Here is a 17,932-nt window from a genome sequence, read left to right as displayed (position 1 = left end):
TGCTGAAAATTCAGATCCTCTACCTCAAAAACAGCCTCCTCCCCAGCCACATATACCCATGGATCGATTCTCCATTGTACCTTCTGGGAACCAGTCTCTATAGGGTATAATGGAGTGCCCAGTGACTATTCAACCCCCACTATCCCTGAAGCAGGGGGAGGGCTTCCAAATCAGGGGGTTCCCTGCCCCCAACTGTGGATTGGCAACCCTATTTGGAGATGCTCAAGAAAATACTGAACAGGCACCCGAGGAAGCTGCTTTAGATACAGGATGGTTTGTTTTAGAGGCTCATGGGCAAGGGATAGAAATGTGATTGTAATAGACGAATCCACTAGTCAGAGCTCTTATGAGGGGAAAGGGTGGGATTAAAATGTGGCAACAAGGGAAAATGCAAAGCAGCATTTTGGGGAATTTTTTTTTATTGTGCAATGTAATAATTGCATTGTTCTCTTTAAAAGAAAGAAATAAACCTGCGCACCTCCCTGGCTTGGTGTCTTATTAAGATTGTAATCATGTGTAGACTTGCTCAAAAGTCCTGCTGAATTCAATAACTTGCAAATCCTACACATCTTTGTTTAAAGAGCCTTTTAGTTTAAATGATAGAATTCTTGATTTACTTTTGAATAAGGATGCGCAGACTGCCTGCCATCAGCTAAAACGTTCATTGGCACTTCATCCGAAAGAAACAGGCAAAACTGAAGGGGGCGCGGGAGAGAAGCGGTATAGTTATTGCTATAGCAACCTTCCGCCTCGGAGAACTTCGCATCCAGTCGGTTTTCGTCATCGAGCCGGTGCTCTAGACTATTGGCTCTCTAACGCGATCTCACGATCCTCACTCCATCCCTTCAGCCAATAAAAGCTCGCGAGGCCTCTTCCGCTTCTGTCTCGGCATACACCTGACCATGACGAAAAGTCGCGCAATAGCCAATCGGAGAGGGGAATGAGGGGGAAAAGGTATTTCAGAAGCCGTGCTAAACAGCGGCGTTTTTCGGAGCTGCTGTTGGAGCGGAGAGTCGGTGCTTGCTCAGGTGAGTGGCTGGGCGGGCGGCGGGCGTTTTTTTTTTACTTGTCCTGGTCGTTCCGTGGAGTCTTTGCAGGAGGGCTTGGTGGCGTTTCTGGGCTGCGTGGTACCTCTGCGGGAGATCACCGGCCCCAGTGCGGGAGTTGGTCACCTAAGGCAGGTTCAAAAACTTTCTGCGTTGGCGCGTTGTGGCCTTTTCTCCGACTTCTAGCCTCACGGTCATCTGGAAGCGAGTCTTCTTGACATTCACTGTTTGTTCCTTGCGCAGTGGATTGCAGCGGGAAAAAGAAAGAATGCTTGTAATTCTTTGTTCTTAATCTTTCCTTCCGATTTGTATCATTTATTACTAATTCAGTACATTATTCTCTTCCCAGGAGCTTAGGGTTGCATACTTTCCTCACAACAAACCTGTATGGTAGGTTGGGCTGAGAGAGAATGATTGGCCTGAGGTCACCCAATAGGTTTCATAGTAATGTGCGATTTTAACTCGGGATTGAGTATGGTCTGAACTCCATCATATTGTTTTTTACATACCTTATAATTATTGTGGAGGAGGACTGAAGAATATTAGGCCAATCAAACTTGATGCAGAGCAGTAAGCAGGGGCAGGCAGGTGTTTCAGGAAGTTTACGAGGGTGTGATTAGTGATGTTCCTTTCCACAGGAGGTGAAGTGTGTGCATTTTTTTCTCCAGGCTGTCTGATTCAAGTTAAGAGGATATCTAGTTAAGGAATTATATTTGCTCTTTGTTTATGCCAACCTGTGCAAAATTTTTATCCCCTTGTTGTACACTGTCTGCACATCTTGAAAAACAGCCCCTTTTACTGCTTGTTCATTAAGATATCTTTTCAACTATATTGCTACTGAGAGTTGTCAGTAATGTTTTCTGACTGTTTTGCAGATTCCCGAGTCCTGCAGAGGAGCTGCCGTTGGAATGTTCCAGAGCTGAATGATGGCAACGAACGAAAGTTTTGCCATACTGAATTCTGCTTACTTGGCTGTAGAATATATAGACTCTTTCTTGCCCCAGAATCCACTGCAGCAGCCATTTAAAAATGCTTGGATCTCTATGCTAAGTAACTATACTAAATTCCAGATTGCAACCTGGGGGTCCCTTCTCGTCCATGAGTTGGCATATTTCTTCATTTGCTTGCCTGGATTTGTTTTTCAGTTTATACCTTACATGCAAAAGTATAAAATACAACAGGTAAGGTGGGGTTTATTTGTTTCATCTTAGAAATTTGAATTCTAATTTCACTTGGAATTTCCTGGTCAGTGTATCTCTCCATCCATACCCCTCCCCTTTGAATGTGCAGGCTGTATTTTTGAAGATTGCCTAAAAGGCCATAGGAAAGACCTTGGGCCAGTCATTTTCCTGTTTTGTCCCACTGCAGAAGTACACATAGAATAATTTTCTCCAGTTGTGACAGAGGGACATGAGGGGGGAAAGGTTCTTTTTCCCAAACTGGAAAGCTTTCCTCTAGGTAAATACTTGGTATGTTAACATGGCTTTGTAGAGATAAAATAATCACAACCATGCTGCGGGGCTGAACAGCTACCAGGTTCAATATTGTTAGATCTGTGATGTTACCTTGTTATTTATCCCAGCAGAACCAATGCTGTTATTACAAGTAAGCGGATAATATTTGATTGTCATTGAGGTCCCCTAATGAGTCACTAGTCTGTAGCAACCAGCACAATAGAACTATTAGTGGCATCAGCCCCCAAGTTCACTGGCTAGCCCCTAATAATATGCCTTTGAAGTACACTTGAGCTCATCCACTTATGGGTTTGTTGAAACACTTGAACATTAGTGGTAGGTACTGATAACTGTGGATTTTTTCCCCGTTCCTCTCTTCCTTCTGCCCTTGCTGATCCTAGGAAAGTTCATTTCTGGGACTTTTGGGGACTAATAGCCATGTTGGTTGGAAGACTGCGCGGGGGGGTGGGGGGGAGAATGGAGAAGGAAATGAAATTGCTGTTAATCAGCTGTCAGTCTGTGCAGGTCCCAGAGTCAGAAATGTCTGTCAGTGAGAGAAGAATATGGGATTTCTTATGTCTACAGATTGCTGAATCCCACCCAATACTTGTACATATAGATTAACATATAACTAGATTATTGTTAACATATTGTAATACCAAATATGGGAGTCATATGCAATTAAATATTAATGTTTGATATTTACCCACTCAAGTGGCTAGCTACAAAAGTATTGTTAGTAACTAACTTCTTTGTGAGATTAACTTGCATTATCATTTAAGGATCTATTGATATTAAATAAGCCCATTTGTAACAGTGTGCTGGTTTTGAACTATGAAGCCATACATCTCTTGAAACCTGTGAACTATAGTATCTCCTCTTGACCTGAAAACTGCTTCAGCTCATTACTTTGGGTCAGATCTAAAAGTATCATGGCACCACTGGAATGGTGCTTCCATTGTTGAAGGAGGAGAGGGCCATTTCTGCCACATTCCCTTTTCAGTGGCAGACTTCTGCTTCACCCTCCCCATGCTGTTTTTGAGAATCTCTTGTGCCCCTAAATGTAGAATTTCAGGGGAATGGAGGGCATCTTGCTATATTACCATCACTCCTCTGGTGATGTTATGGAATGGATCCAGCTCAGTAAATTCAGGCACCACATTCAGTCTTAGAGAGCTTTTCAGGTTGAGCATCACATCATTTTAAGCCCATAAAACAGTTACTCAGGTGTGATAGGTCCCACACACCAATCCACTTTAATACCCTTTATAGAGGAGCAAAGGTTCTATTCATTGAGTTTGGGGAGTTTCCTTGGCTAATTTGATGTGCTCTGTTTTTTGATCTGCAAGCCAAAATTTCCATCCTAGATCAGATACCTGTTTATTGATATTTGTAAATGTAAAATTCTTTTGTGTTTGTCACCAGTTTCAGAATTTTCAAATTGTTTTCCCTCTTCTGTATAAATGGTAACATGAGAGGAGGGAGAGGTTTCAGGGTATTCCCTTCCTGCCAAACCACTTCACATGATGTGTCAAGAAAACCTCACCAGTTTTATTCTTTGCCCAAGATGGATTGTTTGACTTTTCGTAAAGAGAATTAAGAAGCATCTTCAGTGGCGTAATGGATAACTGGACTGTGGCAGCACTGCCTTGGGTTTTTACTGCTGAGTAGGGGAGAAGTTGAGTGCACGGGGAAGGATTCAGGCAAGAATGAACTCTGCATGTGCCAAGAAGTCCATTTTTCCTTCCTCCCCTCTCCTCCAACAGTAACTGGTTGATAACTGGCTAGAGAATTCATATCAAGATGCAGATCTGAATTTGAGAGGACCATTGATAATCCCAGCTGCAAAAATGATCCACTTATTCTATGTTGGTTTTCACTTGGTTTCTCTCATTCCCTAAAGCCATCTTGAGTTTTGGGGACAATTTCAGTTGAAGCACTTTTATACCAATAGGGGGAGCTGTCACCTTTTAGCTTCAAGTTACATCTTGAATACTGGTGTTGCAATATTCTATTATGTTTCTATTTATGAAATCAGCATTATTTAAAGACTATTTTGTTTTGTTTTTTAATTACAGGATAAGCCAGAAACATGGGAAAAACAATGGAGGTGTTTCAAAACAATTATGTTCAACCACTTCTTCATTCAGTTGCCATTGATCTGTGGCACTTACTATTTCACGGAATATTTTAACATTCCTTATGACTGGGACCACATGCCGAGATGGTAAGTAAGGGGGACTTATGTTACATTAGTAGCCTTATGCAGTTAGGTTGGGGAGGGCAGACTGCCTCAGGAGCTTCGATCACTCAAACCTCCAGAGAACTAAAGCATGTAATTTCATTGTGAGAGAGACTTCAGAACTAGAAATACGTTTCAGTCACTTAGTAGTTTCAAGCAGAACCTTCTTTGTGGCTTTCGGATCATTCTTATTACAAATTACAGCCTTGTCTTGTCTACAGGAGTGTAGTTGGAAATAGCAGTGTGATCTCACAGCACTGTATCCCTTCATAGAGGGAATGTGCAAGTGTTTTTCCCCTCTAAATGTATTATTTTAAAATAATCTTTGAAGGTGGTTTCCACATAAGACAGGCTTGTGCGGTTTCCCTATTGTTAATGTGTCTGCCAATACCTTTTACAAATTACAATGGTGTAGAGCTGTAATATAAAATTGCAGAATAAAAAAAACATGAAAAACAAATGTCCCACTCATGCAGCAGCCACCCAAGTTTTACTGCAATTGTTCCCAAAACTTTGCAGCAAATCAGGTGTTTAAAAGATCAGAGAAATGCTGGGGGACTTCTGGGAAGTTCATGAATGCACCATGATGTGAGTAAGCGGGGGGGGGGGGGGGGGACCCTGCTTTCCAGCAGTATTGAATCTGGGGCAGATAACCTGTGTGGTGGTGATCCGATTTCTCATTGATTTCCTTGAGAAAACTAGTAAACACCCTGCCAGTAGCTTTTAAGTTTTTCTTTATATTATTTCTTTAGATCAGGGATTTCCAACAAGTGCCTCATGAGCTACTGGTAGCTTGCCTGCTTTCATGCATCCCCTAGAAAACCCAGGAAAAGATTGCAAACAGATCTGCTGTAAGCATTTTTTAAGCTTTTTTAAAAAAAAGAGTTTATATGATGTTTCTCTGTGTTATTTAGCTGATAGTTGCATTTCTGGTGCTCTTCCTAGTCCATTATCTGTTTCTAGGACAGAACAAAACTTGGTAACATGTCAGGGGAGCAGCAGCAGTGTGATTTATTTTTCATCACCCCAGAAGTAGCTCTGGGTGAAAAGACTGGCAAAATTCTGCTTTAGAATGTTTATATAGCATGTTTTTTAGTTTCTTTGGCCCCATATAAGGTAGCTGCCTGATCTACTCCAAGTAGACATCTCTTGATCTGCAGTTTGTTTTAAAAATGGGTTGCTGGCTGTCTTAAGATAACAAGGACTAGTTCTTGCTACCTGATTTGTTTTACACTTGATCCAAATGGAAACTGTTGTCAGCCACCTTATCAGGTACGTTTGCAGCAAATGTATCATATGGCTATTGCACCATAAAAATGAAATTGGATCTAAGTTATATATTACAAGTTACGTTATATTGGGGGGGTTTTGTTTTGCATGTTTCCCTGGAGGCGCTAGAGAGCACAAATTTTCATTGACTACTGGTGCATACAAGAAAATTTCAGAAAAAAATCCGTTCGTTTTATGAATTACAGCCACAACATCTCATTGTTTTGATGCACAACCTGTACTCTGGACAAAACAAGGCTTCTGTCAGGACAGAATATGGAGAATTGGAATGTGGCAAGAGTTGTCAGACAAGGATGTATTTTATGCCCCTGTCTCTTCAGTCTGTATGCAGAATGTGTAAGGAAACTGGTTAAATTTAGGTGAAAGGTGGAGTGAAAATTGCTGGAAAGAACCATTTGAGATTTGCCAATGACACTATCTTACTGGCAGAAAATAGTGAAGACATTTATTTATTTATTTATTTTATGATTTATATCCCGCCCTTCCCAACAAGTGGCTCAGGGCGGCTGATGAAGTTTCAACAACATGAAACTACTGATGAAGGTTAAAACAGAAGATGCCAAAGTAGGATTATAGTCAAACATCAAGAAGACAAAAGTAACAATGACTGGGAAATTACACAACTTTAAGGTTGATAATGATGAAATTGAAATTGTTCAAGGTTTTCTATTCCTTGGCTTTCTATTCATCATCGAAAAGTGAGACTGCAACCAATAAATAAGAAAGAGGTTGAGATTGGGAAGAGCAGCCATGAAGAAGCTAGAAAATATGTGTTGTAAGGATGTGTTGTTGGCACCAGTACTCCCTCTAAGCTGTGGAATATTGTGAGCAAAAATTCTACTTCGTGAGCTACTGGCATTAAAGTTGTGAGCTATTGCATAAATTAGTTTGCTCTGGGGCCATCCTTCCTGAGCTAAGAAAAAAATGTGTGAGCCAGAGGCTTGAAAACTGTGAGCTAGTTCGTGCTAAATCAGCTTAGAGGGAACACTGGTTGGCGCCCAAGATAATTCATACCACAGTTCACACCTTATTGCTATGTGTGGGTGTGAAAGGTAGACAATGAAGAAAGCTGACAAGCAGAAAGTAGATTCATTTGAAATATGGTGTTGGAGAAGGTTTTTTAGATAGTATAGACTTCCAAAAAGACAAACCAGTGGGTTATAGATCAAATCAAGCCTGAACTTCCCCTAAAAGCTAAAATAACTAAACATAGACTATCATATAATGTTCACGTTATGGAAAAGACTGATGCTAGGAAAAGAGGGAGACCCAGTATGAGATGGATTGAGTAAATCAAGGAAGCCACGGCCCCTCAGTTGGCAAGAACATAAGATCCCTACTGGATCAAACTAGTGGTCCATCTGGTCCATTCTTTTTCATGCAGTGGCCAGCCAGCTCCTCTGGAGGAGCAATATCAGGGCATAGAGGCTGAAACCTTCCCTTGATCTTGTCTCCTGGCACTACTGTTCAGAGGTTCACTGCCTCTGAATGTGGACTGTGGCAACACTGTTAACACAGAATGTTTTGGAGGTCATTAATTCATACAATTGCTATAAGTCATAACTAACATGATGGCACTTAACACACATGTGCTGTTTGTTAGTTTTTTAAATCAAGTGTCTTCCTCCTGCTCTAACATTCTCTGCTAGATTTATTTAAGAGAGATATAATGGGAAGCTTCTAATTCTTACTGGTTCATGATACGTTTCCTGCCTTTGCCTTTCCTGTACTCGGTGACAGGTTATATGTTTCATAGGCAATGCAGTATTGGTTTTGTGTCCAACTGCAGAGGTACAGGAGAAATTGTTAGGGTAGAAAAGAGGATATTCTGTCATTTTTATTTTTTGAGATTTTATAATTTTTATTGATTTTAACTACAAAGAGAAAAGGCACAAGCTTTGTTACATTAAAGAGGGGAAGGTGTGGATACAAAGTGGGAAAAACAGAAACAAAGAGAAATGCAAATATGTCAGTTACAATTCTACCTCCAAGTGAAATACCCAATTCTTTCTACCTGCAAGTATGAGGTTCTCCCCATATATTTTATCATTTTTATCTTTCGTTATAGATTTTTTGCTAAACTATTACTTAAAATACAAGTCTAAACAATTCTTCAGCACATATAAGTATAAAAGAGTCAGAGCTGTCTCAACACAGAACTGTCTGGCTAAGCTTAATCATATTGAAAGTACAGACTAACTTGTTAGTTTAACAATATCGTCATTAAAATAAGCATATGAAACAAATATCTTTATCCTTCTAACTAACTTAATTCAAACAGAAAGAAAGGGGGGGGACGAATTAAAATGTCATAGAACATAGGGAGAAAAATAAAAATAAGCTAAAGATAAGACATAATAGTTTGTCTGTCTCAGTATAGACAGTTTCTCCAAACAAACATACTAAGAGCAGATCTATCAGATTACTAAATAATTGTGCTGTCTGCCTTCGTAACAATTGATCCAAATTAACTATTTATTTAAATAACATTTTTGCTAAACTTTTCAAACCTTAAAATCTCGACCTTTTAAAATCACATATCAGTTCTTATTTAAAAAATCCATATCTTATTACCCACAGAGGGAACAACAGTTTAAAGTCCCTTCTTCCTGAAAGATTTCCACGTTTTGATTTTTTGCTGCTTAACTCAACCATATTAAAAATACAGACTAGCTTATTAGTTTAACAATATCGCCATTAAAATGAGCCAAAAAAACAAGTATCTTCATCTGTTAAGAGCAAATCTACCAAATTACAAGATAATTATGTTGTCTATCTTCTTAAAAGTTAATCCAAGTTAACTATTTATTTACATAAAGTTCTTTTCAAAACTTTTCAATCCTTTAGCTCTTATATCCATATTACTCTAGAAGAAACAGCTTAATATAACACAAAAATCTCACTTAGCCTTTTAAGATTGCATATCATTTCTTATTGAGAGTTCCATATCCGACTGCCCACAGAGAGAAAGACAATTCAAAAACCCTTGTTCCTGAAAAATTTCCACATCTTGATTTTTTGGCTGAGGTGCACCTTCTCTCTCCTTAATGTAGTCATCCTTCTCGGTAAAAGTAGGAAGGATTCCACACCATTTGTTCCTCTCGAAAAAGCTTCAATCAGTCTCGATTTCCGGTCTTTCTTTTTAACTGAGCCATAAGGTTCCATTTTGATTTTCTTTTGCTTATTTCCCAGCGGATCCCTTACCAATTCCACAGACGTCACCAGGATCTCTTTAACACTCTGCTGATGTAGATTTGAGATTTCACTAGCTTTCAGCATAAAAGCTCCCATTTGTTTTTTAATCAACTCTGTTAACAAACCAAGATTAAACCAATTTCAGAGAAATTATGCTACGTAATGTCTTTTTTAATAAAACATTTCGCTCGGTAATGCCATTTTTCTCTGTCAACAAACTCAGTCTATTAATCCAAGTTGAAAAGTAGTTCAGTCTGCCTCTCCAAATTTCCTCCAGCTGTGATTTTGGATGTTACCATTTCAGTTGCAATCAGACGACAAAGACAGATCTCTCTAGAATATCTCATTTTTGTTCAGACCATATTGCAACCAGATAATAGCCTCTTTAACATATATCCAATTATAATCCGGGTCGATTTAGGTATCTGTATTCAGTCTAATTCAGATTGTTGCCAATGCTCAAAGTTGTTCTTTTAACTTTTCGAAGCCTCATTCACAGGGAAAGTGGGGGTGGAATTCACTTCTTTCCCTGCCTTTGAACTGACCCGTTTGTTGTTATGTAAAACGACCCATTAGCCAGTGGTATTGAAAGCACACTTACCGTACTTGCCAAGTAGAATTGCCATGCTTGAGGTGGGAAAGCGATACATCAAGAGCTTATTGAGAGAGAAGAAAGCAAGCGGTCAGGCATTCACCTCTTTCTGCTGTGCTAGCTATTATGGCAGTGGAGCTTCGGGGCATACAAGAAAGACAGGAACAGCTGCCGCTGTGCCCCTGGCTTCTTGCAAACGTCCCATGCCCCAAAAAAACCCCTTCAGGGTCTCCTTGGGGGTGCCACGTCTGTGGCACCCTTCCAACCGCCTGATTCAGAGGGGCTGCTGGAGAGACGATCCACGGACCCCTGCTGAGCTCAAGGTGACATAACCCGGAAAAACTATTCTGTTAATTTTAACCACACCCTAACAAGTATTTTTTTCTCCATAGGTTTGTGATAGTTGCCCAGTGTTTTGGGTGTGCGGTGATTGAGGACACCTGGCATTATTTTCTGCATAGACTCCTGCATCATAAGAGACTATACAAGTATATCCACAAAGTGCATCATGAGTTTGTTGTATGTATAGCCTTAACTTTTCATGCTTGCATAGTTAATGTAAAAGGGCTGTGGGAGGATGAATGTATAGGACATCTGTAATTAAATATTTCTGGCAATGTGAAAAAGAGACAAGGATACACTGAGCTTTATAACATTCAGAACCCTTGAACTTGATATTACAGGGAATGCAACTGAGCCAGGGTTGAATGGCTTCATAAACAGAAAATTTTCAGTATCCCAGTACTACTCCCTGAATGATAGAACACATCAATGATAGCTGCTGCCCTGCTCCCAGAGCCCAGAAATCCTAGTAGATTTTCTCTCAGTTAAATGCCTACCTTCCTGGAACAGTGGACCTCACTGCCGTCTCAAGAGCCCTAAAGGGTCAAAAGTCTTTGACAGACTTCACCAATAAAAATTGATTATATTTTAATTGGGGTTTTAAAGATTAAAGTGAAATCTGAATTTATTACAAACATACAGTCTGCAGTCAATCTCAGACCCTTTAGCCATCATAGGAAAAGTGTGGAGAACTCCTGATAATTTTGGCTGCTCTTTTCTGCAGTTTTTCAATTTGCACAATATCTTTGGCAAGAATTCTAAATTCAGTTGTATTGCAGATGTAGAATTCTAAATTCAGTTGTGTCTAGAATTCTAAATTCAGTTGTGTTGCAGATGTAGGTAAAGGCAATGTGATAAATAAAATGTATTATTATTATTAAAAATATAGGGTTTTTTACACTTGTTTACATTACATCTCACTTGCTTCATTTTTCTTTGCCCAGTTCAGAGAAGCCCTCTGAGAGCTTCTTACAGTCAGTTCAGGTTTTCAGATTCCTAAATAATTTGGTATAATCCACAAACTTGGTCTGCTAACATGAGTCAGCTCTGACTTCAGATCAGTTATAAGTTTAATACCAGACACCAAACATCTAGTTTTCCTCCATTGTGAATGAGTTGAATAGAGGTTCTTAACTCTGCACAGACTATCAGTTCACTGCTTTCCTATAGTTTATCCCTTTTAAAATTTAGTTTCTACTAGATATCCTACAAAAGAAGGTCTGGGTTTGTTAGAAATGGCATCACTATTATAGTGACCTTTCTTGGTTTAAAGCTGTCTTGGCTATGTCTCATCTTCCTTACTACCTGCTTTTCCCAACAAAAAGCAAGGAAAACTACAGTTATGAAACTATAACCCCCTGAACTGGGATATTTCTGCTCCATCCAGTGCCTCAGAGGTGAGAAAAGGGTTTGCAGGAAGCACTTGCAGATGGGGAGGCTTGTATCTGTCCTACTGCTGGTGCAAAGTTGGTGCATCAGCATTGGAGAGGGTGTGGAAAGAGGGCTTAAAAAGCCTAATCAGCTCTCCATCACCCTCTTTGGTCCTCCTCTGGGTACACTATCACAACATCTGCAAAACTGGTAGGAAATATTTTGTGTGCCCTTAATCTCTGCAGATGCTTTTTGGATGTAAAATTCATAAAATGGCCCATCAATAGTGTGCTGGCTTCTCTTATTCCATATCTGCCTGTGGTCTTAAGTATTCTGCCTTCACCTGAGCCAAAACTATACCCAGAAAACCCAGGGGAGGGGGAATCCCAAGACAATTCTGGATATATTCGGGAATTACCAGTAGTTTCAAAAACAGCAAGTGGCGTTTGGCTGTTTGTTAAGCTTCTGCAGTCCCTTTAAACTGTAGAGGCTACAGAAGACCGCCCCTAGCTTGACTTGAGGCTGACTGGCTTCTCCTGCAGCCCAGTTTTAGGGTTGCCAAGTCCAATTCAAGAAATATCTGGGGACTTTGGGGGTGGAGCCAGGAGACTTCGGGGGCGGAGCCAGGAACAAGGGTGTGACAAGCATAATTGAACTCCAAGAGAGTTCTGGCCATCACATTTAAAGGGATAGCACACCTTTTTAAATGTCTTCCTTCTATAGGAAATAATGAAGGATGGGGCACCTTTTGGGGCTCATAGAATTGGACCCTCTGGTCCAATCATTTTGAAACTTGGGGGGGTACTTTGGGGAGAGGCACTAGATACTATACTGAAAATTTGGTGCCTCTACCTCAAAAAGCAGCTCCCCCAGAGCCCCCGAAACCTCCAGATCAATTCCCCAATATACCCTATGAGAAACGATCTCCACAAAGGGAATAATGAAGTGCTCAGCAGACATTTCCCCCCCCACCCCCTGTTTCTGGCGAGTCTGAAGCAGGGGTTTGGCCTCTCTACTCATGAGTTGCTGCCAACTCCTTCACAGCAACACAGACACACCATCCCAAGAGGAAGCCTTTCAATCCGAGACTGAAGCCTCCGGAGGTGCAAAGACACATGGTCCTTTGGGGGCGGGGCTTCCCCCCGCCGGCCAGCTGACTGGGGGTGGGAAGGAGCCTGGGAAAATGGAAGAACTCCCGCTGGGACCTGGGGATTGGCAAGCCTACCCAGTTTAAACCAGGTTGTAAGAGAAGTCAACTCAGAATTAGCCTCAGCTGGGGCTCTTCTTGCAGCTCAGTTTAAACCGAGCTGCAAGACAGGATCAGATGGGGCTGGTAGGACCTGAGAGCTCCATGTCACTTCCTCTTGCATGGAGCATGTCACTGGCTCCTCTTGCAGCTCTGTTTAAATCAAGGCTGCAAGAGAAGTCAGCCCAGGATCAGCCTTCTGCTCCCTGTGGGCATAGCTTCGGGTGTGCAATTTTTTTTCACTGTTTCCCACCCACCCCCTTCTCAGATTTATTAAACTTTAAAAAATCGAAAATTTCTGAAATATCCTGGATCCGAATACTGCACTGGTATTGAGACTTGGGATTTTCAGGAAACCCCAAAACGTTTACAGTTTAATATATCTGAAGAGAGGGAAAAAGGGGGGGTGGAATGCACACCACTGTCACAGATACCAACAATATGAAGCCAGTTCACATGTGCTTTGTGTTGTGTCCTATGCATTAATGGAGCATATCTTCTATATTATTGATAGCTAGATACCATTATTTAATGCAGTATCTTTCTATCTTTGTAAACTGCAATTAAGATCACCTATTTATTTTATAATCCATACTTGTGTTTGTCTTTTCTTTGCTTTGGTGTATCGATTGAATCAAATGAAAGGTAGGACAGGGCTCTGATAACTTCAGCAATTACATAGAAGAGGTGTTTTGGTAGATTTCAGTTTGTGATGCATGGGTGAGAGAACCCCTCTCCACAAATCTTTAACACAAAAGATGCATTTGGCTGCTTTTTCTGCATCAAACTTTCTAAAACAAATACGTTTGAGATAAAGCAAATGATGTTTCTGTCAATGCTGCAGTCTTCAGATTGAGGTGTGACCCACCTGTGGTTCTTATTTTACCAGTTTGCAACCAAATGTTTAAAGTACTTTTGTTTTGCTGGGGGTTCTAAGAGTCCTGCTAAGTCTTAAATGACAATTTACTTCTGAAACACTGTGAGCAGATATATGCTTGAAAGATCAGCTTTTCCTTGTGGCTGTTTTTTAAATGAGGGTTGGTGGTTGTGAAATTGCTTAGATTTTGGGTTCTGTTTACTTCTCTGCCTGTTCTGTAAATAATGGTAAATTCGGGACCCAAGTATGAAGGTGGGTGGAGAATTCTTGTACAGGACCTGCTTGTGTACATGCTACACTTAATTTACTACAGTCTGTTTAGGCAATATGTTAACACATAGTTTTTCCCTTTAAAATCCATGTTTTTCCTCTTCCTTAGGCTCCATTTGGGATGCAAGCAGAATATGCTCACCCTCTGGAAACTCTGATCCTTGGGACTGGATTTTTTATTGGAATAGTTATCTTCTGTAATCACGTGATTCTTTTGTGGGCATGGGTAATTTGTCGCTTGCTGGAGACTATTGATGTCCACAGGTAAATATTCTTATTTTGCTTAGTACGCACCTTGTGTTTGAACTCAGAGCAACAACTTATGTCTCAATAGGGTTTGCATGTAACAATTAAATTTAATGCCCTCCTAAAAGTGTGAATTTAAGACAGGGAAATATGGTTTAGAGGCACTTCTGCATTTATGTGACTGTAGTTCTTCAAATTAGCTAGTCTGCATTTCCCCAGGGCCCCGCAGGGATCACAGGGCCCAGATGTACTGTGCAGCAGCCTCCCTGGGGCCTGGCTGGCCGGCCAGAATTGCTGCAGGGCCTGGAAAAGTTACTGTCACAGTTCAGTTTGCACTTGATTATTCCAGATGGTGTGGCCTAATATGCTAATGAGTGTGTGACCTAATATGCTAATATCAGGGAATGTGGTCTGATACGCTACTGAGTTCCTGCTGGGCTTTTTCTACAAAAAAGACCTGGATGTAGGCATTTGCCTAGGGCGGCAGGCTGTGTGTGTATGTGAATGCGTGTGTGCCAGATTAGGCTCTCCCCACATGACTTCAAATAGAAAAACCATTATTTGAATTAATTTTGCTGTCCTGAATCATTCTCCCTCGGTGGAGCACTATTTTTTAAGTTGATAATTTTTTATGGCCCGCGGCAGAATAAAGGTTCCCCACCCCTGTTGTAAATAAAGGATTTCTGCACAATGTGATCCATAGCTACTCTATGTGGAGTGCCCCAGTAAAATCTGGAAGTAACCCCGACATACAAAATGTGTATGTATCGTTGCACTTGGCTAGGTAAGCCAAGCCTCCAACTTGTATTGATTTGATTCCACTCCGATCTGTCAATTTACCACACCTTTGTTAGAGCAAGCTGTCACAATATATTTGCTTGCAAACACCTAGAAAGGAAAGCTGCAGACTGTTGCTGTTTTACAAGCAGCACTTTGGGAGCCAGGTAAGAAGTACCTAGAGGCTCAGATACTAAACTCCCATCTTGCTGTTAAGCAAAACCAACTCGGCACCTGCAAACATTCAGGATGTGAAAAATGCTAGTTTATTTACCAACCACTAAAAGTTCTTTCAATTCTAGTGGGGAAAGTTTATGTACATGCTTAACTTCAAATTTAATGGGACAACTTATGTTTGTGCTTTGACCATGTATAGAACTCAGTAATAATAATGGGACCTAAAAATGATTAATTTTGATGGCGTTACAGCTTAATATTGTACTTATCTGTTTTCTCTCTGAGGGCACCTTTTGCTCAGACTTCTTTGTCATATATCTGTCTGCTATTCTTTCTGATTTCTCCAGGTCTACTACTCTCTGCATATCACACCTAATCCAGTCACACCTTCTATTGTCATTTGCCTCCTAATGTCATTTGGCATCTGAAATCACTTCACTTTCCAGTATATAGGACAGATGGACTCACATTCTACCTGTACTGGAAGAAGTGAGCAGTGACTCACGAAAGCTGATGCCATACCATGAATTTTGTTAGTCTTTAAGATGCTATTGGTCTCTTAACTTTTTTCTACAGCTACAGACAGATTAACACAGCTACACATCTTGTGCTGTTCCTTCTGTTATTCATAGAGTTCTTCCCAGGGCCTGACTGTGCATGATTGTCTTGCAGGGAATGTATTCCGTGCACAAGCAGTTTATTCGGAGAATAAGATGTGCGCTGCTTAATTTATCTCCTAAAGAATTTAATTTGTATGTCTGTTGCTTCAGAAGTTTGTGAGCCAGTAGAATAGTTATTGATTTTTAAAGTTTTAAAATATTTGTTAGAGAAATTCATACATTTCTAGCCTACTAGCCCTGTTTCATTGTAAAGTAAATGTGAAAAATGGTTTTGTATCACTATTGTAAAATGCCTTGCCTCTCCCCCCCCCCCCTTTTTGTTAACAGTGGCTATGATATTCCTCTGAATCCCTTGCATTTGGTGCCTTTCTATGGTGGGGCTTGCTTTCATGACTTCCATCACATGAACTTCATTGGCAACTATTCTTCAACCTTCACATGGTGGGATAAAATCTTTGGAACAGACTCTCAGTACCAATCCTACGTGGAAAAAATGAAGAAACAGGAGCATATGAAGAAAAAGACCAACTAAATCCTGCCACTGTAAAGGGGAAAGGGCTGCAGCACCAGACAGCTGCTAATGGCTGCCATGCACTTTTGCTTAAAACTGGAAGGTATAACACATGTTGCAGTACTAAAGCAAAGTCTGCTTTAAAGAAAGCCCCAGTACAAGCCTTCTGATGCTTTGTCATGTAGGAGGGAAAACCTGTAGCATCCTAATGGGAATGCAGTGCTGTTCTATAAAAAAGTAAAAGCACATGGGTAATGAAAGTAAATGTATTCGCAAGTTTTGTATTTACAAATGAGTCCTTTACCTTTGGATTGAACTAGTAAACACCTCTGTGGTACAAATGTTAAACTTTTTAGAACTTGTAAAGTACAACCAGGAAAATAGAGGTTTTTACCAGTTTTTGAGGAGGAATTTCTTGGGAGCAGCAATACTGAAGAACTTTTTGGCAAACAATTTGCACATGCTAATAGGTCTTAATTCCAAAACCTTTCACAGTCTATTGTCAGTAAATATTTTTCCTCTTGCAAAGAGCCTTTTTATTCTGTTTTACAAAATCTGTTCCATCAGTGTGCTTCCATTGCATAACGATTTGTAAACTACTGAGCTATTGGTACATTTGTGTCTTGTAAAATAACATAGGGTTGATCTGATGTTTGTTTATGTTCACTGTGGAACAAATAAAACGATCCTGGCTTTTAGACTGTTTCCTTGACTTTGTAATGTATTGTTTCTAGAATATACGAACATTAGGGTCAACAGAGATCAGCACTAGGCAGAGATGCTCCCTTGTTGAGGTGGGACCCTAACCAATGTATCCACAGGCAGAATACCTACCAATATTGCTAATGTGAATAACACATTTGTTGAGCATGAACCATGCAAGGATAATAGCAGACAACTGTGAGCATTGTGTTATAAGCATTAAGGGCAAGGTCTTTTGAAAGAGCTACAGCTAGGGAATGAGTAATAATAGGCACAGGATGCAGACATGTGTAGTATGAGAATGAGTACTAGTAATGCTCATCCATTGAAAAGACTGCAAAACTTCCTAACAAACATAAATAAATGAGGTACTGTCTGCTGAAAAAAAATAGTAAATGTGTGCAAATGTATAAAACAGTGTACCTCGGAATTTATCTCCAGTGTGGAACATTGCAACTGGTTGTAAAAATGTTATTACTGCAAGGGCTTCACCTGATGAAGTCTGGCTCAAGCACACTCCAAGAGCATGCTGAGTGCTTGTGAGAAGCCAGTCCATTACCCACCACATGATACAGAACAGATGCTTATGCTGGAGGGAAGAATCCAGATGACCCCATCCAAAATCATCATGCCCACTTTGCATACGCAGGTGACTAGTCTATTCTCCTGTTCTGAATATAGATCAAAATTATTCTTTAGCCTTAGAGATGAAATCTACAAATATATACATTGTCAAATGATTATTTTCTGTGATTCCTTAACTCACCAATGAGCATAGCAAATAGGAGTTCCAGGCACAGGCTGTGACAATAAGTGGGAGTCTGGGCGGGAACATGGAGAGTGGCTGATGTCTATTTTGTGATGTCACTTCTGGGAAAACCTGGATGTAAACTTGTGCATATCTAGGAATTGCTGGAAACTATGGTAAAACCACAGAGTTTCTGGGATTCCTGCAGAGGACTGAAGTCACTTCT

General features: G+C 40.4%; 2 protein-coding genes across 2 annotated transcripts in view; one reads left to right on the top strand and one right to left on the bottom strand.

Annotated features, from left to right (window-relative positions):
• TMEM192 (transmembrane protein 192) overlaps positions 1 to 17,932 on the bottom strand; it is a 488,151-nt gene that overhangs the window by 100,979 nt on the left and 369,240 nt on the right. The gene's annotated exons all lie outside the window — the stretch shown is intronic.
• On the top strand, positions 882 to 16,954 carry MSMO1 (methylsterol monooxygenase 1). The gene is made up of 6 exons (XM_060246559.1): positions 882 to 1,028; positions 1,922 to 2,227; positions 4,579 to 4,727; positions 10,212 to 10,338; positions 14,035 to 14,189; positions 16,073 to 16,954. The coding sequence occupies exons 2-6, from the start codon at positions 1,970 to 1,972 to the stop codon at positions 16,275 to 16,277; spliced, it is 894 nt and encodes a 297-aa protein (XP_060102542.1). The 5' UTR covers positions 882 to 1,028; positions 1,922 to 1,969; the 3' UTR covers positions 16,278 to 16,954.

Source organism: Heteronotia binoei, chromosome 9 (assembly GCF_032191835.1).
Source record: "Heteronotia binoei isolate CCM8104 ecotype False Entrance Well chromosome 9, APGP_CSIRO_Hbin_v1, whole genome shotgun sequence".
In the NCBI taxonomy this organism is placed as follows: Eukaryota; Metazoa; Chordata; class Lepidosauria; order Squamata; family Gekkonidae; genus Heteronotia; species Heteronotia binoei.
This window is presented reverse-complemented; position numbering and strand designations above follow the sequence as displayed.

Bases quoted from the DNA above. Each gene is read 5' to 3' on its own strand.
- MSMO1 (XM_060246559.1), top strand. From the start codon at position 1,970: ATGATGGCAACGAACGAAAGTTTTGCCATACTGAATTCTGCTTACTTG. The intron at 4,728-10,211 runs GTAAGTAAGGGG...TTTTCTCCATAG, and splicing joins TGGGACCACATGCCGAGATG to GTTTGTGATAGTTGCCCAGT. The intron at 10,339-14,034 runs GTATGTATAGCC...CCTCTTCCTTAG, and splicing joins AAGTGCATCATGAGTTTGTT to GCTCCATTTGGGATGCAAGC.